The sequence below is a fragment of the Alosa pseudoharengus genome, unplaced genomic scaffold, assembly GCF_046254945.1.
Source record: "Alosa pseudoharengus isolate Yale_2024_CS ecotype anadromous, Long Island Sound unplaced genomic scaffold, YU_APseudo_1.1 YU_APseudo_1.1_scf_4, whole genome shotgun sequence".
NCBI lineage: Eukaryota > Metazoa > Chordata > Actinopteri > Clupeiformes > Clupeidae > Alosa > Alosa pseudoharengus.
In genome coordinates, this window is record NW_027468774.1 from 13425634 (window position 1) to 13446534 (window position 20901).

General features: G+C 40.2%; 1 protein-coding gene across 2 annotated transcripts; it reads right to left on the reverse strand.

The window, feature by feature from the left end:
* Positions 1-1105: 1105 nt before the first annotated feature.
* Positions 1106-19520, reverse strand: tfap4 (transcription factor AP-4 (activating enhancer binding protein 4)). Of its 2 annotated transcripts, none has more exons than XM_076264895.1 (7): positions 18886-19520; positions 14659-14824; positions 13241-13339; positions 10644-10814; positions 10211-10327; positions 7666-7833; positions 1106-3854 (listed from the first exon to the last, which is right to left on the reverse strand). In XM_076264895.1, the coding sequence occupies exons 1-7, from the start codon at positions 18972-18974 to the stop codon at positions 3699-3701; spliced, it is 966 nt and encodes a 321-aa protein (XP_076121010.1). In that variant the 5' UTR covers positions 18975-19520; the 3' UTR covers positions 1106-3698. The 2 variants fall into 2 exon arrangements, with proteins under 2 accessions (XP_076121010.1, XP_076121008.1); XM_076264893.1 differs by having other exon boundaries at positions 10211-10363; positions 18886-19517.
* Between the last annotated feature and the right edge of the window lie 1381 nt (positions 19521-20901).

The window sequence follows — 20901 nt, forward strand, 5'->3', positions numbered from 1 at the left end:
AAAATATGGTTGTGTTTTGATTAGAATTTCCGAGTTTATTACATGTTCCCATTAAATACGTTAATAAACTATAGTATGCCTTCTTTAATGCTCAAACATGTATTTAGACTTTTATTTGGTTTAATAACCAATAGTGAAAATAAGCAAAAATAATCGCTATTTTATGTTACAATGCTGATTATGCAGCTTAGAACTCAGAATTGAGCTTGGTAAACAAAATATTCAGAATCAGCACCCTCAAATTAGGTAAGAAGGGTGGTTTACCAACTTTTCCTCAAATTGGCCGTCAGAAGTTCTCTTCTGTGAAGCTGCTCTCCCTCTATCAGGAAGGATAAGGACACCACCGAAGAGGAGAACGACTCGCCTAAATAGTCCCCCCATTTTTTGTGATTATATTGGAATTGCTGATACCAATGTTTCGTCAACAGACTGCCACAAAACCTTTTTGTTTTCGAGTTAGCTTACCGAGGGACCCCACCTAGTGGCCGCCCCCTCCCCTTTGCTAAAGGTGATATGTCACCTTTTTTGTTGGAAGCTCTGTTCAATGACTTGTATTATAGTTCCTAGTTTCCTCTTTTCTTTTTCTTCTTGTCTGAGGTCTTGGAGTGTACAATCACAGGATACCAATGGTAAAGTTAATGCATTATCAATACTATAATATATTGTCATGGAATGTAAATGGCCTTAACAACCCTATAAAACGCAGTAAGATGATAGCCAAGGTTAAAAGGGATATGATAAATATAGTGTTTTTGCAGGACATGTCAGGAGATGAACATGAAAAATTAAACAAGCTGGGTTTTAGAAATACTTTTTTCTCATCATACAAAAACAGCAGAAAAAGGGGGGTAGGAATACTCATTTCAAACTCAACTCCATTTGAATTTATATCTGAAATAAGGGATAAAGAGGGTAGGTTCGTTCTTGTTAAGGGCAAAATAGACTAGAGAGAGGCGACTCCATTTAACATCTATGCCCCCCCAGGTCCTGGACATGATTGGAGAGAAGTGTAACACTTTCATATATACCCATTTGTTTAGACCTCGCAAAATTAATACATGTATTTGAGGAATCCAAACTGAACCTACAATTAACAACAACAGACTGTAAAAAAACAAAGTACAAACTTTATTATTATGTCTTTACAAAGGCACACGCCTCTTTCCCCAGTTAAAAAGAGAATAATCAAAACAAAAAGTAAAACACATATTTTGACGTCAATGAAAGATACTGTCCAACAAATGGTAAGAAAAGGTAACAGGAAAAATGAGTGAGAGTGGGTGATTGAGAGATGAGAAGAAGATATGAGATGTCTCGCACCTCCCACAGAGACATACAGGTGTGACATGTAAGACAGAAGAGACAGTGCCGCAGGTCAGTGGTCTCTGTTCAGAATAAAATAAGTTTTGAAGGTATATCTCTAAAAAGGCAAGACTCTTCTCTGTAGGCTTCAGTAAGTGCTTCATGATTCCTCTCCGAACAGACATTTACACATCTGATATGTCCTCTGGGTTCATAACAGATTTAGAACAGAGGCCACAAATATAGATCATAAGAAATTGTTAGCGCTTCTTATTCAACGCTGTATGTGGAAACAGTCTAAAGAGATAAAAAGTTCACCAATTGAAGCTTTAAAGATGCTCGCAATAAAAGCTGTGAAATGCAAGCTTAATCGCCCAATATTAATTTTAAATCATAATATTTCATCTTTGACATCGTAAGATTGAACTGCAGGTTCTGGTTTTTCCACATCACAAACAGGCAGGGCCTACAAAACTTCTTTGTAAACTTCCTGTGGGTCTCAAGGCCACTGATGACATCAGAGGGCTCAGGGACCACAGAGAGCATGATCAGGAGGTCCAATTCCTCCAACTGCTTACAGCTAGACACATGCAGATCAGTTGCAAGCCAAACTCAATACATACACACCAATGTAAAAGGAGGAGATGCTGAAATTCCAATAGTTATGTGGAATGTTGGATATGGGTAGGAATGTCCCTTGCCCACCATTTGTAAAAATGCACTGAATTTAATCAAGGTCTGAGTCAGTCTGAAATCATCTGAGTATCACAACAGGACATTCCATCAGGAACTCTTCAGTGTCCCCAACTTGATGAAAGGAATAATCTGAAAGTTGCTGCGATTCATCACATAGATTGACTAAGTGCCCAACTGAAGTTAAAAATGAAACCTCAGAGTTCATCAACAAAGGCATCTCCCTTTCCCAATGACACCCACTCCAGGGCTGTACCAACACCTCAGCACCTTCACCCACACTCACACACACATAATGTCTGCTAGTGTCTTCCCACCAGGGGCTGGTTCTGCTGCAGTAGGCATGATTTCAGTCGGGTCACCACTGACAACCTCTCAGGGCACAGACTAGCCCTCATGTCATAACACACTGATCTTGAGGGAGTCATGTGCAAAAGAATGGACTCAAGGAACATTAACACTGAGAAACATTCATACAAGAGAGCAGAACATAGAGTGCATAGAGCGAAGTGCGCTGGTATAATGCTGCTCTACCCTCTTTAGCACGTGTAAACAATACTACAGAGGACACAGGTAGTCCTCCTTCAGACAGAATGCACACATACACAAAATATAAATCAAATCATAACATATGCCCAAGAGAAAAATCAAAAAAGTATATAAAGGGCAACTGATGGCCTAGAATTCACATACAGTAATGTGAAAGCAAAAGTAGTGCTAACCTAAACTTTTACAGATCCATGGTAGCTTGTGTCTCTATAGTTGTGTATGCATGAGTGAGTGCCTTGTCAAAAGGCAGGAAACACACACATTCGATAATACAAAAGGCCTTACAGGTAGAACCCCCCTGCTTGTTAGCTTATTCAATTGAACATAATGGTAATGAATGGGAAACATACAAGTTCAATTTGAAACAAAATGTGTGTCATCTTCTCTGAGGATGCCAGGTGGTGCCTGAACCATTAGAGTGAACACTAGGAACCCAGCCCAGTGCAGCATTCATTCACAAAATAGTGTGAACATCACTGTATGTGACAGAATTTAAAAGAAGTGCACATTCCTGCTGCATCCATCTGCTGTTTGATCAACAGGAGCCCTCTGAAAGCTAGTCATGCTCTTGAACACTGATGATATTTTCAAAAACAACAAATACATGACCATACTTTAGTGATCAGTCCAGTACAATGGAAATGGCTAAAAAAAAACATTTTCCCTGCTTTTGGAAGCAAATGATATTCTAAAAGTAATGAGCTCACAGTGTCATGCTGAACATAACCTCTTACTGATAAGAGACTATGAAAATGAGCATAGCACGGCCAAGAGAAGAAAATACAAGATCTCTGCCCATGGACTATGGGTCAGTAAACTCTGTGCACCACAAACCATTTTGAGTGTTCACAGGTTCTAGGAGTGCTGGGGTTGAATGTTCAGTGAACGATCACATTTAATGAGTCCATTTAGCATCCTGAAGTAGAGGAAATATGGACTTCCATAAACTCAGAAAGCTATGCAACTCCTATATCTTACCATGGGAAACTGGGTAATTATATGCATGTTAGTCTTCACCTAACATGCAAGGACCACAGTAGTAGAACTTTGTGGTCATGTGTTCACTTTGCCGTACCCAGTTGTATGTGTCCAAGTGTATTTGTCTATTGATGGGTGGCATGTGAAGTCATCACCCATTATTTATTTTGAGTGGATCAAGGCAGTAAGCTGTCCTCTAGCTCGTCAGTGTCAGAAGTTGTCTCAGAATCTGCTGGATCAGAGAGGGGACGCGCAGGCGTTACAATCACTGCTTTCCTCTGTTCCGCCTCGGTTATGGTCCGTTCTTGTGTGCCCTCAATGTGCTGGATGGCCTGGATGAGAGCAAAAACATGACTTGGAGTTATGACCTGGTGCCTGGTGAAACTGGTGCCTTGTCAAATAAAATGTTTAATGAGATCATTAACAGATATCATAAAATCATAAAAAGGATATCATAAAAATATGAACAATGTTTTTGAACTGTGCGCCCTGCAGTTTCTGTTCTGCAAGAGCCCAAGTTCAATTTAAGTTCAACTTAAGATCTCAAAATTCTTCTCAATCTAGTCCTATCTATGCCTTATTTCTCCTATGGGTCATTTTTAGGCCACAGGAAGTTCTGAAAGGGTTGTGAGTAGAGGTGTATTAGTTCACAAAAATCTGGTTTGGTACGTACCTTGGTTCAGTTCATTTTTAGTACAGTAATGGGAGAAATGCATTAAATAATATTTCTGGTTGCTTATTATAAACTTTTGTAAACATAAATGAAACAAACACAGCTATATATGGGGGTGTGTACACGCCGAATTGTATGAGTGATATAATTTCTCCTGATGTTGTGATGGCAGGCCAGATGGTTTGGCGCCAGGTAAGGTGAAATACCAACGATCATAGAATGGGTTTTGGGAGTAAGGTGTTCAAATAACATTATGTATGGTCGTTCTAAATTACGTAGTACAATGGGAAATTTCAACGAAGCAGTGGAATAATGCCAACTATTTAACTAGTTACACTGATGATGCAAAGATTGCTAGCAAGTAAGCTAATATGGAAAGTTCGCTAGCAAGTTAGCTAAGATGAAAAGTTTGGGGAATGTGTTGCGTTTGGGCGCATATTGCCATCTAGCGTGGCGGAGTAAAACATTAATACTTGGGTCTACGACAGCGTTTCTCCAAGTTTTTCAGACAAAGGACCACTTAACCAATGAAAAAGAAACGCACGGACCACCTAGCTGCCAAAAAAAAAAAAAAAAAAAAAAAGACTTCAACAGTATATAGTATATTAGCTTAAACAATAGGCCTACTCACTGAACCACCTTGCTTAATGTCTTTGCACTTATTGTGTCAGAGGATTCATATGATTTAAACGGGCATATCTTACATAGACAGTGTTGCAGAACTGTTTGGATTTACATACAAGTTGGTTCAATATTGCAAACTCATCTATATTATATTTTACCACGTCTGGTCGCGGACCACTTGGGATAGCTCACACTTGGAGAAACACTGGTCTACGAAGATCATGACAGTGGTCCAGTCAAATCTTTTACTGTCTATGGTCAAATCCTAGCCGAGCTATAACTGTAGCTCGACTTAGCTGTGCATGTAAACATACTGACTGACAAAAAATCAGAATGAGTAATTATAACAGACGTGTAGCCCTGTGGACACACAATATTGTTGGAAAATTGAGTTGTGTGAAACACCATTTGACTAAAATTTTGACTAAAACTAGACTAAAATGACGAGACTTTTAGTCGACTAAAACTTGACTAACAAAAATGATATTTAAATGACTAAATATGACAAAGACTAAAAAGGACATTTCGTCACAAGACTAAGACTAAGGCTAAATTAAAAATAGGTGACAAAATTAACACTAAATAAAACCATGCCAATCTCGAGGTATGGTGAAAGGTATGTCAGGATGCAAAGTATCCTGGATCCATGAAATAACTGGCCCTTGAAAATAAAAATATGCCTGCCTCTATGGGAATTTAACATAGGGGTATGTATATGGCCCGTTTTTTTGAGGAAGAACATTTATTTATTTACGATACATTATTCATTCAAAAAGAAAATTGGTGTCCTTAAAGGTTGGATTTTTCCTCATTTTGTTAATTAAGGCATTAAGATCAATTTCCAAAAGATTTTTTTTTTTTTTATTCCTCTTTTTAGTCAACTTTAGCATGTGTATGTACAGGGTAGGTAAACTTCTGGTTTCAACTGTATTTCACTCTTGCTGGAGTGAACGCAGAACATGGGCTATTGCGCAAACAAATGGATTAGGGGGATAATCTGCATCTCCGTTCATCAAAAGCTATGGCTTAGCTAACATATTGGCACAAAACATAAGTTCTAAAAGATTCCCTCCATTGTAAACAAGTGACATTTCTCCATGTGGGGTAGTGTCAGGCAGTGAAGTGATAACGTATAGCAGGTAGGCAATGTTCACGTCACGCGAGTCAGACAGAAGATGGGGGCCGTTTTCTCTGTTGGCATTTCATATTTCATTTTGTCCCTCTGCTAAAACACCATTTTAACGCTGTTTTCAAACCCCCGGAACCTCCTGACATCATCCGCACCCCACTCAGAAAATACTTCCAACGTCCCTGCTTTTTGTGAATAAATCCAATTTTTGTTGAACGCGCAATCCAGTGTAATCCAGTTATTTAGAACACTACTAAACAGTCAACCAATCAAATAAGGGTTATTCCATATAAATTCAATACAAAATATTGAATTTGACACCATGGTCTCAGATTTTTGCAATTTTTTCCCATGTCTTATGACTATCATACGGAAATTTCAGCCTGATATCTTATTTTGTTGCTCAAATATGCTAGCCGGGGTGAACGCAGAGCAAATTCGTTAACAGGTTTCTCTGGGTTCATACTGGCTACAAATATGCCTTTTCAATTATGGAGGATGTTAGGATAGGTTAGGCACAGTAAGGAAAGCACTGACTTACTGGCGGGGCTTCAGTGTTGTCACTACCTGTCGCTAATTGATTAAATGAACACCTGTCCTGACTCCCGGGCTCACAATTAGATCAAGCCTGGGTAATCTCACATTTGAATTATTGTCCTGCCCACCACTAATGTCCTATTGATCGAAACAAACCCGGCTCAATTTTTTGGCAATTGAAAAAAAAAGAAGCATATTTTTGTTTTCAAGTGATTTTGAATGTGTTGCACTAACAATCTTGAAACTTTGCAAAACCCAGCTTTGCATAATCGCATAAGCCAGTGGTTCCCAAACTTTTCTTCCCGCGGACCACCTTCTACATCCTGACTCGGCTCGCGTACCCCCACCATCCGACACATAAATATTGACGCATTCCAGGCTAATCATGTTTAATTAGCCACCCTACATGATAACAAATAACAAAATCAAAATGTGCAACTGGTCTATGAGCCCTCACGCTAAAAAAAAAAAATAGACTGGTAAGATAGCACCTGACTGCAAACCACACACTGTGGCTTTGGGCAGTGTCTCCCAATCCACGTGAAGCCCAGGCCTATATGCCTCATCATACTTTTTTTCATTGTTTTCTTCGCAGTCTTTCCTGTCCCATTCTTTTATCCCCCTGCACTCCACCTCCACCTTCATTATTCTGCCTCCCATTCCATTGTTACCCGTCTCCTGCCGTTTCTCTCACTTCTCCTCTTCGATCGCTTTAATTGGGCCTTTTGGACAGTGTCCCAGTTTTCCATGTTTGCGTAGCCTTCTATCCAGCCTACTTCCACAAAACTAACGCACCAGATATTCTGGCTGACTGCTGGAAATCATGTGCATTGTAGCCTACTATAGTTTACAAATGATTTCCTTTAATTTCACATTTCCATATCATTATTACCCGATTCGAAATGATTTATTATTTATGAATTAATTTGATTATTAATTGATTAATCATTTTTAACACCTTTCCGACATTGCCCTTTTTATCTTGTGTACCCCCTAGTGGTAGCTCGCATATGCGTACCACATTTTGGGAATCCCTGGCATAAGCTAATTAAAAACACATCCCAGAAATCTCAAGAGCAAATACAGACTTATGCTGAAGTACCTTACCAGCAACTGCAAGGCTCACACAGCTAATAGGGAAAAGAGTCAGTATGACCCATAGTAAACCTTGAAGACTTACTTGCACAATGGTGTCCAGATTCTGCCGTGATGTAGATGCTGTGTTTATAACAGAAGCCGGTCCCATTGTTACCACGGTAGCATGGTGAGAGGAAGAGGACAGAACAGGGGCAGGGACTATAACTGTCGGGTGACTGGTAGGTGTAGGAGGGGTGGATGGAGCCAAAACCTGAAAATTACGAGCAATTTTAGCAGTTGTCGTCTCTAACACAAAGTGAGCTCATACTTTTTTCAATATAATGTCAGGAAATATTCAAATAAGAGGTTCACTGAAATCCAAATTATTATGTTCATATAGGTTGACAGTTTTTTCCCCCTGAAATGGAACTGGAATTGTGATTTCATCCGGCCCTGCCTACTCTACACTAGGGATGCACTTTGTAATGCGTTACCCCCAACACTGCACCTAATGACAAACACCAAAAATTACAGTGGCAGTAAATGGCTAGTTGCACACTGTGTGCACACCACAGCTCAGTCCAAGAAATTGATGTAAATGGATCGGCCCATGGATCTGCTAAATTTTCCGATCCCCGATCCAGCTATTTTGTGAATATCGGGGCCGATATCCTATCTAAATATCTGATCGGTGCACCCCTACTCTACACACTGTTAACCTGCTACTGGTTGCTGCACCTGACATTACCTAGCTTGTTTGCATCTTTATGAACAATTGTCCCACCCCCAAGAACTCAAGATTGGTTCTGTGCACTAATGGACTAATGCCTGAAATGGCCCACCAGTGGGGTATACTACGAAGCGCGCTGAACATACCCAGGCTTTGTTTGGATAACCTGGATCGACAAATACGAAACTCACAATGGTACCACGAATCTCACTTATGAGTCAATTTGTCAAGCCAGGTTTTCCTCTTTAGTTTCAATCCACGAACCCATAAAAAGGGCTTTCGCTCATGATATGTCAATGATACATAGAAGACATCATACGGCAGGGCTCCAGACTAACTTTTTGCACTGGTTGCACTGGTGCGCCTAACTTTTTTTCTTAGGTGCACCAGCACAAAAGTTAGGTGCACCCAAATTTTCAACCACATCGCATTTAACACTGCAGCAGGTTCACTTTTTTTCCTTAATTACTGTCCTATATAGGTTGTCCTATGACTTATGATTTACAATTCTACAAGAAAAGTAACTTAATGAAGTGTTGGTGCTTTAAGTGCTTCACTGAGCTAAAATTTAAACTTAAAACATCTCAAGATGTATTAAATAAAAATAACAGTGAGTAAATTAACAGTGCATGTCTTTAAGGGCTTCAAACTGCACATCTCATGGCTCAATGTTTTACATACTATCCTTCATGATCTTTAGGCCTTGGCTAAACCAGCTCGCCATAGCATCTTCCATAGAAATGTATTTGAGCACAATTTAAAGAGATGTTCCAAGTAGCCTGGGGGATTTTTATGTGATTTTGCAATGATGATTGCAATAATCATTTGACAGCCCCACAATGCAATTTACTTTTTAATTTTAGTATTTTTAAATTTTCAATAAGAATATGGTTAATGCAGTAACGAAATGGTAGGCCTATTATAGGCTATTGCAATGACTTGTCATGCTCGATCTAAATGTGTCCATTCAATTCACCGTACACAATGACCACTGTATACATGCATGGAATATTCGGGCTTTAAATGTAGCAGCGATGTTTGGTTTGCGCCAAATACCGGATTAAATTGATTGATGCCATCAGAATGAGTTTACACAACTCGCGCGCAAAACAAATATTGCTGTTGAAAACCGGGTTACTCCCTGCATGTAACTGCGGTCAATGACGCACTCCTTTTCGGCGATATCTGTATCTCTGTCGTTCGCGAAGGCCTTGTATGCATTGTTCGCAATTTTAAGACGTCTTTTCATCTGCAACGACTCCTATAAATTTGGCGCAAGTGGCATTCATGTACATCGGGTTTACGTTCAAACTATATTTCTGGTGAATAATTATTTCGGACTGAACTTGGTGAAGGGAAGTTTCACTAGGCCTATCGTAGGCAACGATAAACTTGATCATCTCGGGCTCGTCTGATCGGTTTGCTGCTGCCAGCTGCTGAAAGGCAGTGGGGAGAGGGGACATTTATCTCGACCTATGTGACCACACTGTAATGCAACTACATCCTCTGTTTATCTGACGGGTCTCTGACCTCCCTCTCTCTCTCTCTCTCTGCAGCACACGCATTTTCAAATTTACACACAGGCACTGGGCCACGGCCAATCAGAGGGGAGGTCCCGCCCTTCACTGTCTGTGATTTGTTTAAATCACGATATTGGCCAAATATGTGTCTGTTATTGAACCAAAGGTAGAGTTTCAATGCGGACACTTATTCCTCTCTCGAATAGCTGGTTGCACCGGTGCGACCTCCGATTTTTTTTAGTCACACTTTTGAAAAATTAGGTCGCATATGCGACCAAATTGGTCGCACTCTGGAGCCCTGTACGGACATGTTAGCAAGGTTAAAATCTCGATTTCCACCGGAGGTCTTTAAACAAAATCAAATTCTCAGTCATTTCCAACTTTTGAACTGTATATACCTGTGGACTGCTGACCATGTGACTTTCTCTCTCTGTCGTTTCCTGTTGTTGCTGCAGTCGTAGGAGAGTCCGAGTCTGCTCTTGCTGCTCCTGAACCTGCTGAGCTATGGCCTTGAGCTTCTCAGGATAGAGGTGAGCATCTAGTGAGCGGATCTACACACGCACAAGTGTTCAGTATAACTGAAATGCCATCAAATAAGGCATTTGAATACATGGAAATTACTACTAAAATGTATTCACACCTTATAGGGCCTACTAAACCAATGCGGTGTACACATAAACTGATATTCAAGTGTGAGGCAGTATAACAAAATTGCAAATATATCTGAAAGGTTCTTATACAGCTTTTAACATGGTTACTAAATTGTTGGTTTGTTGAGGATACGTCTAAACGTAGAGAAAATCATGTGCATGCACACACCCACACACACACCTGTTCTTCTAGTATCATACGGACTGATCTCTCTTTGTCCAACTGCTGTCGAAGTTCAATCATCTCTCTGCGGAGGTCCTCCATCTTCTCCTCTTCCAAGGCATCTGGAGAGCCAATACCTTCATCCTTTTCCTCTGCACGCCTCCTTTTTGGGGAGGAGCCAGTAAACTCCTTGAAAATATGAACAAATTAATTGAGTAGACAAAATCAAGAGTGATAAAATCAAACAATTGCCATAGACAATTTCTTATTAGATAAAAGGCTCAATATTATGTCAGAAAAGCACATTATGAGTAAATTAATGATCAAACCCCACACATGCTCCCTCTGTCTCAGGCTAAGTCCTGTCTGAATCAGTTTTAATACAGATTTCCGGAACAAATCCGATCCGTGTCCACAAACGCCCTATCAGTTTTGCAGTAGATAAGATGTGCGTCCACACTCCATTGATACGCAAATCAATGCCAATTTTTACCCGCCAAAAACTTACTAGCCAGTTTGGCCAGTGATGCATGAGGCATTACATGCCTGATACATAAGGCTCTGTTCGCGGTCATATATCCCCCTGGCAGTACTTCCTAAATTTTCCATGACCACTGTGCCGTAATGCTACGTGATGACGTTTCATACGCCCATTGGCTGCGCACAGTTTGCAGTGAAACCAGCGCGAGAGACCATGGAAACGAACTACCACAGCCAGTCTACCAAAAAACACAAGGAATTAGAAGAACGAACGGAGCCAGAGCAGTGACCATAGACTGAAAGAGGAGGGGGTAAGCCAGTAAAGTAAAGTAAAAAGTACATAATGTACATAACACAAATACATAACGTGTTACGAAATATTAACGCATTGTGTTTACCTATTTCCTTTGTGGGGGGCTGATGTCATGTAACGGAGGCCGCAAAACCTGAAGCAGCCAGATCGTTTATTTTATTGTCTATGGAGTTAGCTGAAGATGGAACGTGAGGAGCTTGTAGGGGAAAATGTTCAGTTTTAAGAAGTTGCCTGATCAGTGATCACCACCACCACACGCATCACGCACTGTGCGTAGGGCACCAAGAGACAGAGGAGGGACCAACTTTAGCCAATAAATAGTAGCTGTACTGCAAACTGTTTTTCACTCTTGTTAGAGAAAGTATACAATTTCAACATGCACCAACAGCATGTTACATAAAGATAATACTTTTCGGGTCCTCTCTATAAAGATCCAACTTGAATGTAGGCCCTGGTCGAGTAGCGCCGTCAGAAACGAATGACTTTCTGCAGGCGTAATGGAACCTACTTTTATCTCGTAAATTACCCCACTAATAATGCCCTGAATGGTATGAAACTTCTACAGTAGTACAGCTATGTTCTTTACTCATAAAACGAGGCATTGAAAAGTTTGTAAGTACACCAGGAGTTTATTTAAATAACACTTGCCTGATGGATGCTACTATCTGCTACTATACGGCTGCGTCGACGTTACTTCCGTGATTTGGGAAAAGCCCGTAAAAGTCCTGGCAGGAAGCATGCATAAGTATGTAGATCCAGGAATGCACTAATCTTTTGTTCGTAGTACCAGTTTGCAACAATTATTAGTTAACACTAAGTTGTAAACAAAAAAAATGGATATACCAAAAAACGTTGATGTAATCGCTTCCTGCCAGGACTTTTACGGGCTTTTCCCAAATCACGGAAGTAACGTCGACGCAGCGGTATAGTAGAGATGTTCCTTTCTTCAAAGCACATCTCAAGACCTTTCTGTTTAATGATGACTTCTCCTCCACACCCAACACAAAGCTCCAGATAACTTCTCTTTGTTGTATTGTTTTGTTTGTTTGTTATTGTGTTTCCTTGCCTTCCTACTGTGTAAAGCGACCTTGGGTTTGAGAAAGGCGCTATATAAAATAAACGTATTATTATTGTAATTATTGAATTTGACCTAGCGTTTATGGCTGGTCGACACAACAGACGCTCATCAGAAGACCACAGTGGGCGGTTGGGGATATATCTTGATCATTGAATTGAGATAGCAGCGAGCAGATCCAGTCAGTGTCATATAGGCCAAAGTGAGAGGTTTAAATTTAAACTCCACTAAAGGGAACCAGTGGAGTGTAACTAGGAGAGGAGTTACATGTGTCCTCTTTTGCTGATTGAAGACCAGGCGTGCTGCAGTATTCTGAATCAGTTGTAACAATCTTACTACACAAGCAGGTATGCCAGCTAATAGTGATTAAATTACAATAGTCTAACTTGGAGATAACCATGGCCTGTACAAGAAGTTGTGTGGAATGTTGTGTCAGATAAGATTTGATCATTATTATTTTGTAAAGGATAAACCGACATGATTTTGCAATTGAGGCTACATGCTCAGAGAAGTTAAGTCGCTCATCAATTACGACGCCCAGGTTATGTGCCGATCTAGTTGGGGTCAGTGAAGAGGAGTCAAGCTGGATGTTAATCTGTTAGGGAATAGCTGTTATATGCTATATTGCTTAACATAAAGCATACGTTAAGACTTTTAGATGTGTCAAAGGCACTTAAATATAAGCAAATGATTCATATCGATTCCCATGCATGCTGCTCCATCTCGAATACAGAAACATACACACACCTGTATAAACCGCTTAAGCTGGTTATTCTGCTGAAGGAGTCGTGTCTTCTCTTGCTCCAAAGAAAATATATACTCAGTTGTTTGCTGTAGAATGGCTGCCTGAAAGAGGGATGCAAATCAAGAAAGGGGGAATCTAAACCACTGCATGAAACTGGGTTTTCATTCACTGCAGTGTTGTTTTACATTCTTGATGACTACAGGTTCCCCAATCCAAACAAAATGTTCTGTTCCTCTCTACCCTTTTGATTTGCCATACCAACATGAGTGCCCATGGAACCTTGGCAATTTTTTGATATTTTTATTCAGACTTTCATATCATACTAACTCAATGCTTAGTTTAAATACAACTGTAAACTTTTCTGAAAAATGGATTACCATATCAATGGAATATCAATACATCAACATAAAAATATCACTACACTATGAACTAGCAATACCTGTTTAAGAGTAATGCAGGTAAACTCTAGATTTTGGGCTTGGCAGTGACTCAAACTCCTTAACTCTTAAACTAGATATGTTTTTCTAGTTAAAGGAGAATTCCGGTGTGATATTGACCTAAAGTGTTTTGAAACATGATACCGAGTGTGAACGTATGTCTCATAGCCCATCTCGGCTTGTCCCCTGCACTCCAAAATCTGGCGCTAGTTAGCCGATGCTACCAACAGCTTTTTCAATGGTGTTGCTTCGGCATCAGGCTAGCCATGCAAATAAATCACTGTTTTACACCATTTACGAGGCTCAATGTATCTCCACACTTCATTGGTAGACTTCCGAGGGCCCTGACATTTAAAACGAGACATTAAGAACTTTGAAAAAGCACTGGTAGTTTACTTACAAGATGATTTATACAGACAGTATCTTCACGAAGTTTAGCGTTTGCAGCCATCTTGAATTTAGTCACGATAAGTCGAGCGACGAGTAAGAATGAACAGGTATAATAAGGGATCAGATTCCAAAAATAATTCCGTGGAAATGCATGGATTCCAGTTGCTGCTACTGGAAGAAACTGGAATCCATGCATTTCCACTGAATTATTTTTTAATTATTTTCGTGAAGATACTGTCTGCATAAATCGTCTTGTAAGTAAACTACCAGTGCTTTTTCAAAGTTCTCAATGTCTCGTTTTAAATGTCAGGGCCCTCGGAAGTCTACCAAAGACGTGTGGAGATACATTGAGCCTCGTAAATGGTGTAAAACAGTGATTTATTTGCATGGCTAGCCCGATGCCGAAGCACCACCATTGAAAAAGCTGTTGGTAGCATTGGCTAACTAGCGCCAGATTTTGGAGTGCAGGGGACAAGCCGAGATGGGCTATGAGACATACGTTCACACTCGGTATCATGTTTCAACACACTTTAGGTCAATATTACACCGGAATTCTCCTTTGATGTTTTTCAAATGTACTCTCTTCTGCTTACCTTACTAAGTTTCTCTCCATCACTGTGAGGGATGAGTGTTTTGAGTGATTGGAAGCCAGAATTGATGCTCTGCATACGCCTGCGCTCATTACTGTTGGCAATTTCACGTCGGATACGCCGCTCCTGATCCCGCGCTGTCTCCGGGGTCAGGGGGATGTTTGCTAAACTAAAGCCAAACATTGAGTCACACCATTACACAGGAAATCAAGATACAATCAATATCAATATATTTCAGGCATTAATAAAGAAAAAGACAATCTCAAATACCATTTCCTCTAGGGGGAAAAAACAGTAACAATGATCGAGGCCCAAAAGCTATAATATCCTGAAGACATGTTTATTTGGTATTGAGAATCATACAATACATAATGCAGACTGAACTGCAAGAGGCAGTACTGGTTCACTGAGCCTAAATATGGCAACTTATGCACTTGGTCTAACCTGGTTCTAGACATAATAAACCGGAGGTAAAGCCATTCGACCTGTCGCTAAGCTCCGCCCCCAATTGTTACGTGTGAAAACTCGGACAAACAAACCAGAATTGATTAGAAATACATTGTGGACAATGGCAGCTGACAGTATATGAAAGTAGGCTTTGAGGACGTTTTGGTTGATAACGGATTTACTTTCCTCCAGAAGCTATCAAAAGGGACTTAATTATGCTATGGAGGGGTGTATTCAAAACTTCAGAATACATACAAGGTGACAAGCAGTTGTGGCGAGTAGCCGTGCAAATCACCGTGCAACCAATCAAGGTGACCTGTCGCTAAGCGCCACCCTTAGAACGCTAACCTGGTTCTAGACATAATAAACCGGAGATAAAGCCTGTTACGAAATGATGAATCGTAGTGTTCAATGTACATTATAAGAGTCGTAATAACACCATTTTTAGGATTTTTTATTTTAGAAAAATGGCATACTCCATTGCTTCCTTTTATAATTGAAATATCCAGTGTCTTACACTATACAACCCCATTTGCAAATAAGTTGGGATGCTGTGGAAAATGTAAACTGTAAACATAATTTGATAAACTGGAAATTTAATCACTAATATTTAGTTGCAAAAAAGAGAGACAACGTATCAAATGTTGAAAACGACAAATCTGGCATGATCCAGAAATGCCTCCATCTTTTCTGAGCCAAGCTCAGTCCCGGCGTCATGGGGGAGCTTTGGGGGGCCAGGCCCGTCCTGGAAGTCATCTGTGCCCGCCCTGGACGAGCTTGGCTGCACCAACCAACCCCAATCCCATAGATTGATTTTGAACACTTATTAAATGTAGGCCTATATTATATGTTTGTCAATCTAGCAAGTAGCAAATAAAACTTGTAAAATCTGTATTATTCCGTAGCTAATCAATCAGTTACATTAGGTAAGCCCATCACCTAAATGGAGAGGTTACGTGCTGGCGCAGTCTACTTCACTTCTGCACTAACCCCCGTCATCCGATGACAAATATGGCTTATCGGCTCGCAGGTAGGCTATATCTCATATCGTAGTTAGTAGAAGTAGGCCTAGTAGTTTCTGGGTTTGTTTTTTACTGTTTTTTCTTCTGACCTAGTCGGAGAACAGGGAGCTTGTTACCACTCCAGGGCCGAAGTTATCCGTAACTTCGGGGCTAACTCCCTAACACTATCTGAAAGTGGTTAGCAAATGAACGAGGATTTTGGTTTTATCTGCGGATTTATTTTTGCATTATTTTGAATATGACTAGCTCCAGTCTCAACAGCACGTCTACTTTTTTTCCAAACGCATCTCAGTTCTAACACACATATCCCCTCTCGCTTTCTCTCTCTCCATCCCTGCGCACGGGGGTCTCTTAAATGAGCTGCACCATTTTACAACAATTGCATCTATATTTTCATATTAGAATGTTTTGTCAAGTGTAAGCTTAAACTACCGTGATCAATTTCAGTTCCCGTGCCCCCCCTGGAAAGGTGTAATGCCCGTCCGTGAATGTGTGTCTGCAAGCTCATTTAAAGGTTCAGTCAGCGATTGCGCAGGAAGATTTGTTTGTGTTTTATGTTTATATTAAAATGTATTAGCAGACACTTTTGTCCTAAACACCGTACAATATATTTAAACCAAGGACCAAATGAAACACACCAGAAAGGTATTTTCCTCTATCAGAGGTCAGAATTTCCGAATATCCGATGTGGCATGAAGGCCCTATTAGTCTGGATGCCAGACGAACTTAGCCCCGCCCACAACTTTTGAGGTCAGGAAGTTCGGTCTGGACTTGTTCCATTGTGGAGCAACTATGCCCGAACCAGAGCTGTTCGGAGTCACGGTTCGAACCAGAACTCCTCAACGGTTTTGTTCAGAGCTGAAAATGCAACTGTGTTTGACAGAGGACAGATATAAGTTGCTAGTGACAAAATTTTAGCTTTCATTATTGTACAAGGTCTTTGTAAGTGACATTTAAATAAAAAAAGTGTTTCATTCATCTGTTGTACAAGATATTGATTATAAGTAAGTATATTGACAGCGCAATAACCAGAAAACAATGTTAAGGAATTTGTGAAGAATTAAGGCATTTGTGGAGAAGAACCCCTGTATCGGCTGAAAAGCGCACCATAATCACATCCCAATGGAGCTTTAGGTAAAAGTGTCGGCTATGAACTATAACATAAATAGAGTAGCATACAAATATCAAAAAATAGCCTGTGTGACAAAGAAGTAGACCCAATGCAGCCAGGGAATGTTAGTAAACATGTGATTTGTGTGCTGATGCAAACAAACGATACCAGGCATTGCTGTTTAAAGGCAGTCATTATGGCAACAAAACCTATAACTAGATACACATTATCAAGACAGGCTGTAACAAGACATTCTAGAATAATTAAAAACAATCATATTAGCGTAACACAATTAAGATAATCCCTCCCTCAAACACCTGCTGCATTTATGCCTGTTAAATAAACCATAGTAGCTGTATCTGAACATTCAATGTCAAGTGGTAGGCTACCATGTCCAGTAAATGAATTCCATGTTTCCCTTTAAAATTCTCCAGTGCAGTTACATTACTTAAACAATTCAATGAAACATTTAGTGTTATAGTTTTATTCAGTTTCAAGTTGCAGCAGTCCACAGTTTTTCCATTTGTAGCTGCCAACCTAAATCCTATTGTCTAACTTTGGTTACATTGCCTGTGTAAACATATAGTAATTGGCATCATTCTAAATCTCTTTTCACCCTCATTCTATTTCGGCCATTGCTGAGGCAAACTTCATATCCCGGCATGCTCTGTGCCCAAGTTGTTTCCTCCGCCCCCTACAAGAGTACAGACGCAGTGACGGGCCCGAACTACATAGGCTACACACCCCCTCATTACATGAATTGTTAAATTTCCCTCACATTGTCTCAAATTCAGCTGTAATGTTGTACATATTTGACATCGTCAAAATAGGAACACATCTAATGAGTAAATCTGTACTGATTCACCGCTTTCCAAAACGGCAAATCCAACCCTCCGCCATTACAACAACTCTATTCAGCTTCCTCCACGTCTTTCCATGAGGCAGCGTGTCTGGAATAGAGAGGACAATCGTTCGCTCATTCGACTACGAATGCACCTATGATAACCTACAACAACTACAACAACAACAACAAAATTCACAAAATTGGACATGAATGAGTCCAAAAGACACACAGGCACATTTTCGTTCTAAGGAACATTCTACACGAAATGGGTAGCACGAGACGCAAGCATGGCCGCACTGCCTCCAACTTCTACCCGCTCTCGCAGTTTGGATGAGACTGGGAAACGAAATGGGAAAATACCCATACCCTATTCACTAATCGTAGTTGCTTACAATCAACTGATACGAGGGACACCTTTTCTACTAAAAGTCGTTTAAAGATAACAGCCACGCTACGGAAAGGAGCTTGGTGTAGGCTATATGACACCACGTGGTTAGTGTTTGTTGCACACAAAACGACTAACGTTATTGATTTCGCCTAAATAAATTACAAATGTGAGAATTGACGGTTATTATGTTGCCATTTTACAGGCGATTGCGCAGTTATTGTTATGGTTCCACAGATTTTGGTCGACAATGGCCTGCTCAATGGGTTCACCTCGTGTACATAATAATATCCGTTCCAAGCCAAGGATGTTGCCATTGCTACATTTCACAGGTGCTATGGCGAAAATGTTACCGTTACAAATCAGAAAATAATGCTAAGTGGGGTGAAAGTGCAGGGCAGGAATGAACCATCATACACACCTGCACAATCCTCCGATCACCTCTTTCTCAGTCTTTCTAAAATGTTGCAAGGAGGGCACCTTCTGAGCTGGTACCATGAAATACTCCATGCTTTCCTCTCCAGTTTTGAATCACCGATACCTCGTCCTAATCAACTGTATGAATCCTGATGCGTCCAGATATTGGAGCAGGTCCAAGCACCCTTTTGAAACTTAACAGGCTCTTACTACGTTTTAAAACTGCAAATTATCTTGACCTCACAATTGATTTTGGCTTAGTGGTTGGAGTTGTAATATTACTCGACTTCCAGCTGATGGGGTTCCCTCGCTCGTTGTGTGTGGCGCTCACTTATCCCTCCCCTACTCTCCCCCTCCCCTCTGCATAAGGTTACGTGAATGTGTTTTTGCAGCTGATGGAATATCTGTCAAGGCGGGAAACAGCTGGCTGGAGGCAAAATTATCGACCGCATTAGAAAAGGATAATGCTACTTCAGTGAGATATTATATTGGTAGAAGACAGGGGGAGTAGCCTATACCATGTGCCATATCAAGCGCGTTATGAAATAAAGCAGATGTAGGCTATAGATTCTAACATATGCTAATACATCAATCACTAGAATATAGACCCAGGCTACTATCAAAACAGCTCTCCTAGGGTGTCGTGTGAACCGTGAATGGGTTTAGGTCGAATGTCAACTGCGCAGGATCAGCTGGCAAGTTGGCAACGCCTCTCAAAACAGCAACCGGGGAGGAGTAAAAAGGTTAAGCTGCGCAACTGACACTGGCTGAAGTATTAGAAAATGGTCACCATTTTGGGTCGAAAACTAAAACCTGCTTAAAACAGACCTGACATTCTGGCTAGCAGGAGAGACCATATCTGACATAGGATAGGACTATGCCTAAGCTCTCCCACTTTTGTTTCAGCCTATTGCCACAATGTGCCACAATTCATTCAAACAAACCAACAAACAAGGCTATATCCTATATATATATATATATATATATATATATATATATATATATATATATATATATATATATATAGATCATTTATAGTAGCCTAGGCTATATTTAGGAGATGTTTGTTTTTATCCAAAGTGACTTCAATATAAAAAACTAAATCCTAAGCCTAAGTAGCCTAAATTCATGTAATTTGTTAAGTAGCCGCATGCCTCAAACAATTGACTGATAAATTAAACCTAGATGTAGGCCTACAGCTAGCAATACATGTTCTGACCACCGCATGGTGTTGCCACCTGTATGTAAATGAAATAAAGGGTCTCTCTCGCTCTCTTTCAGGACAAGCCTCCCCATCCCTATCCCCTCAAGTGGTATATTTAGGTCTTGTGAATCAGAGGACATCTCTAATCACACAGAAATTCCACAGAGCACCATTATCCTCGTATAAATCTGTGGTTGGATATGGAACTGCAGTGAGCCTTAATTGTGGAAATAAAAAGTTCTCATATAAAGTAAAGTAAGTAGCCTAAAGTTTATTTTTAGAGCACATTTAAGCACAGCTTGCACTGACCAAAGTGCTGTACATAGTGCATTTGCTAAGAATAATAAAATAAGATACAATAAAATAGATAAGTAAATACACATACAGATCAATGATTTAAGACGACATCAACAGACAACACTTAATTACAGACATAATAGGGTAAGACAATTAAAACACAGGGAAGGTGTTAAGTTAACTGACTTGTGCAGGCTTAACTTGATGTGCAGGTAAGCGGAGCGTTTTTATATACTTATTTATTCACACTTGTGCACGGCTCTATTCATCCGTCTCCAACATTGCATAGCATACAACTGAACTGGCATACATGCCATAGATGCAGGTACGAGAAACCATAATACCCCAGCTATAACAACCAACACACAATTTACCGTAATGTATCGATAAGAGCGTTACTCAAAAACTATATTTAACACCCCCACTCGCTCTTATCTCATTGCTTTACATGAAAATATAACATAACAGAATGAGGATTACTCATTGTCATAAAGTAACAAACAATCATTGCACCCCTAA

What these genes read in the sequence shown, in the direction of transcription:
- tfap4 (XM_076264893.1), bottom strand. Translation starts at nt 18,974, where the DNA reads ATGGAGTATTTCATGGTACCAGCTCAGAAGGTGCCCTCCTTGCAACAT. An exon ending in GTGATCGGAGGATTGTGCAG is followed by an intron (nt 14,825 to 18,885) that starts GTGTGTATGATG and finishes GTTTGGCTTTAG; the next exon opens with TTTAGCAAACATCCCCCTGA. An exon ending in ATCTGGACACCATTGTGCAA is followed by an intron (nt 3,855 to 7,665) that starts GTAAGTCTTCAA and finishes GCTCTCATCCAG; the next exon opens with GCCATCCAGCACATTGAGGG.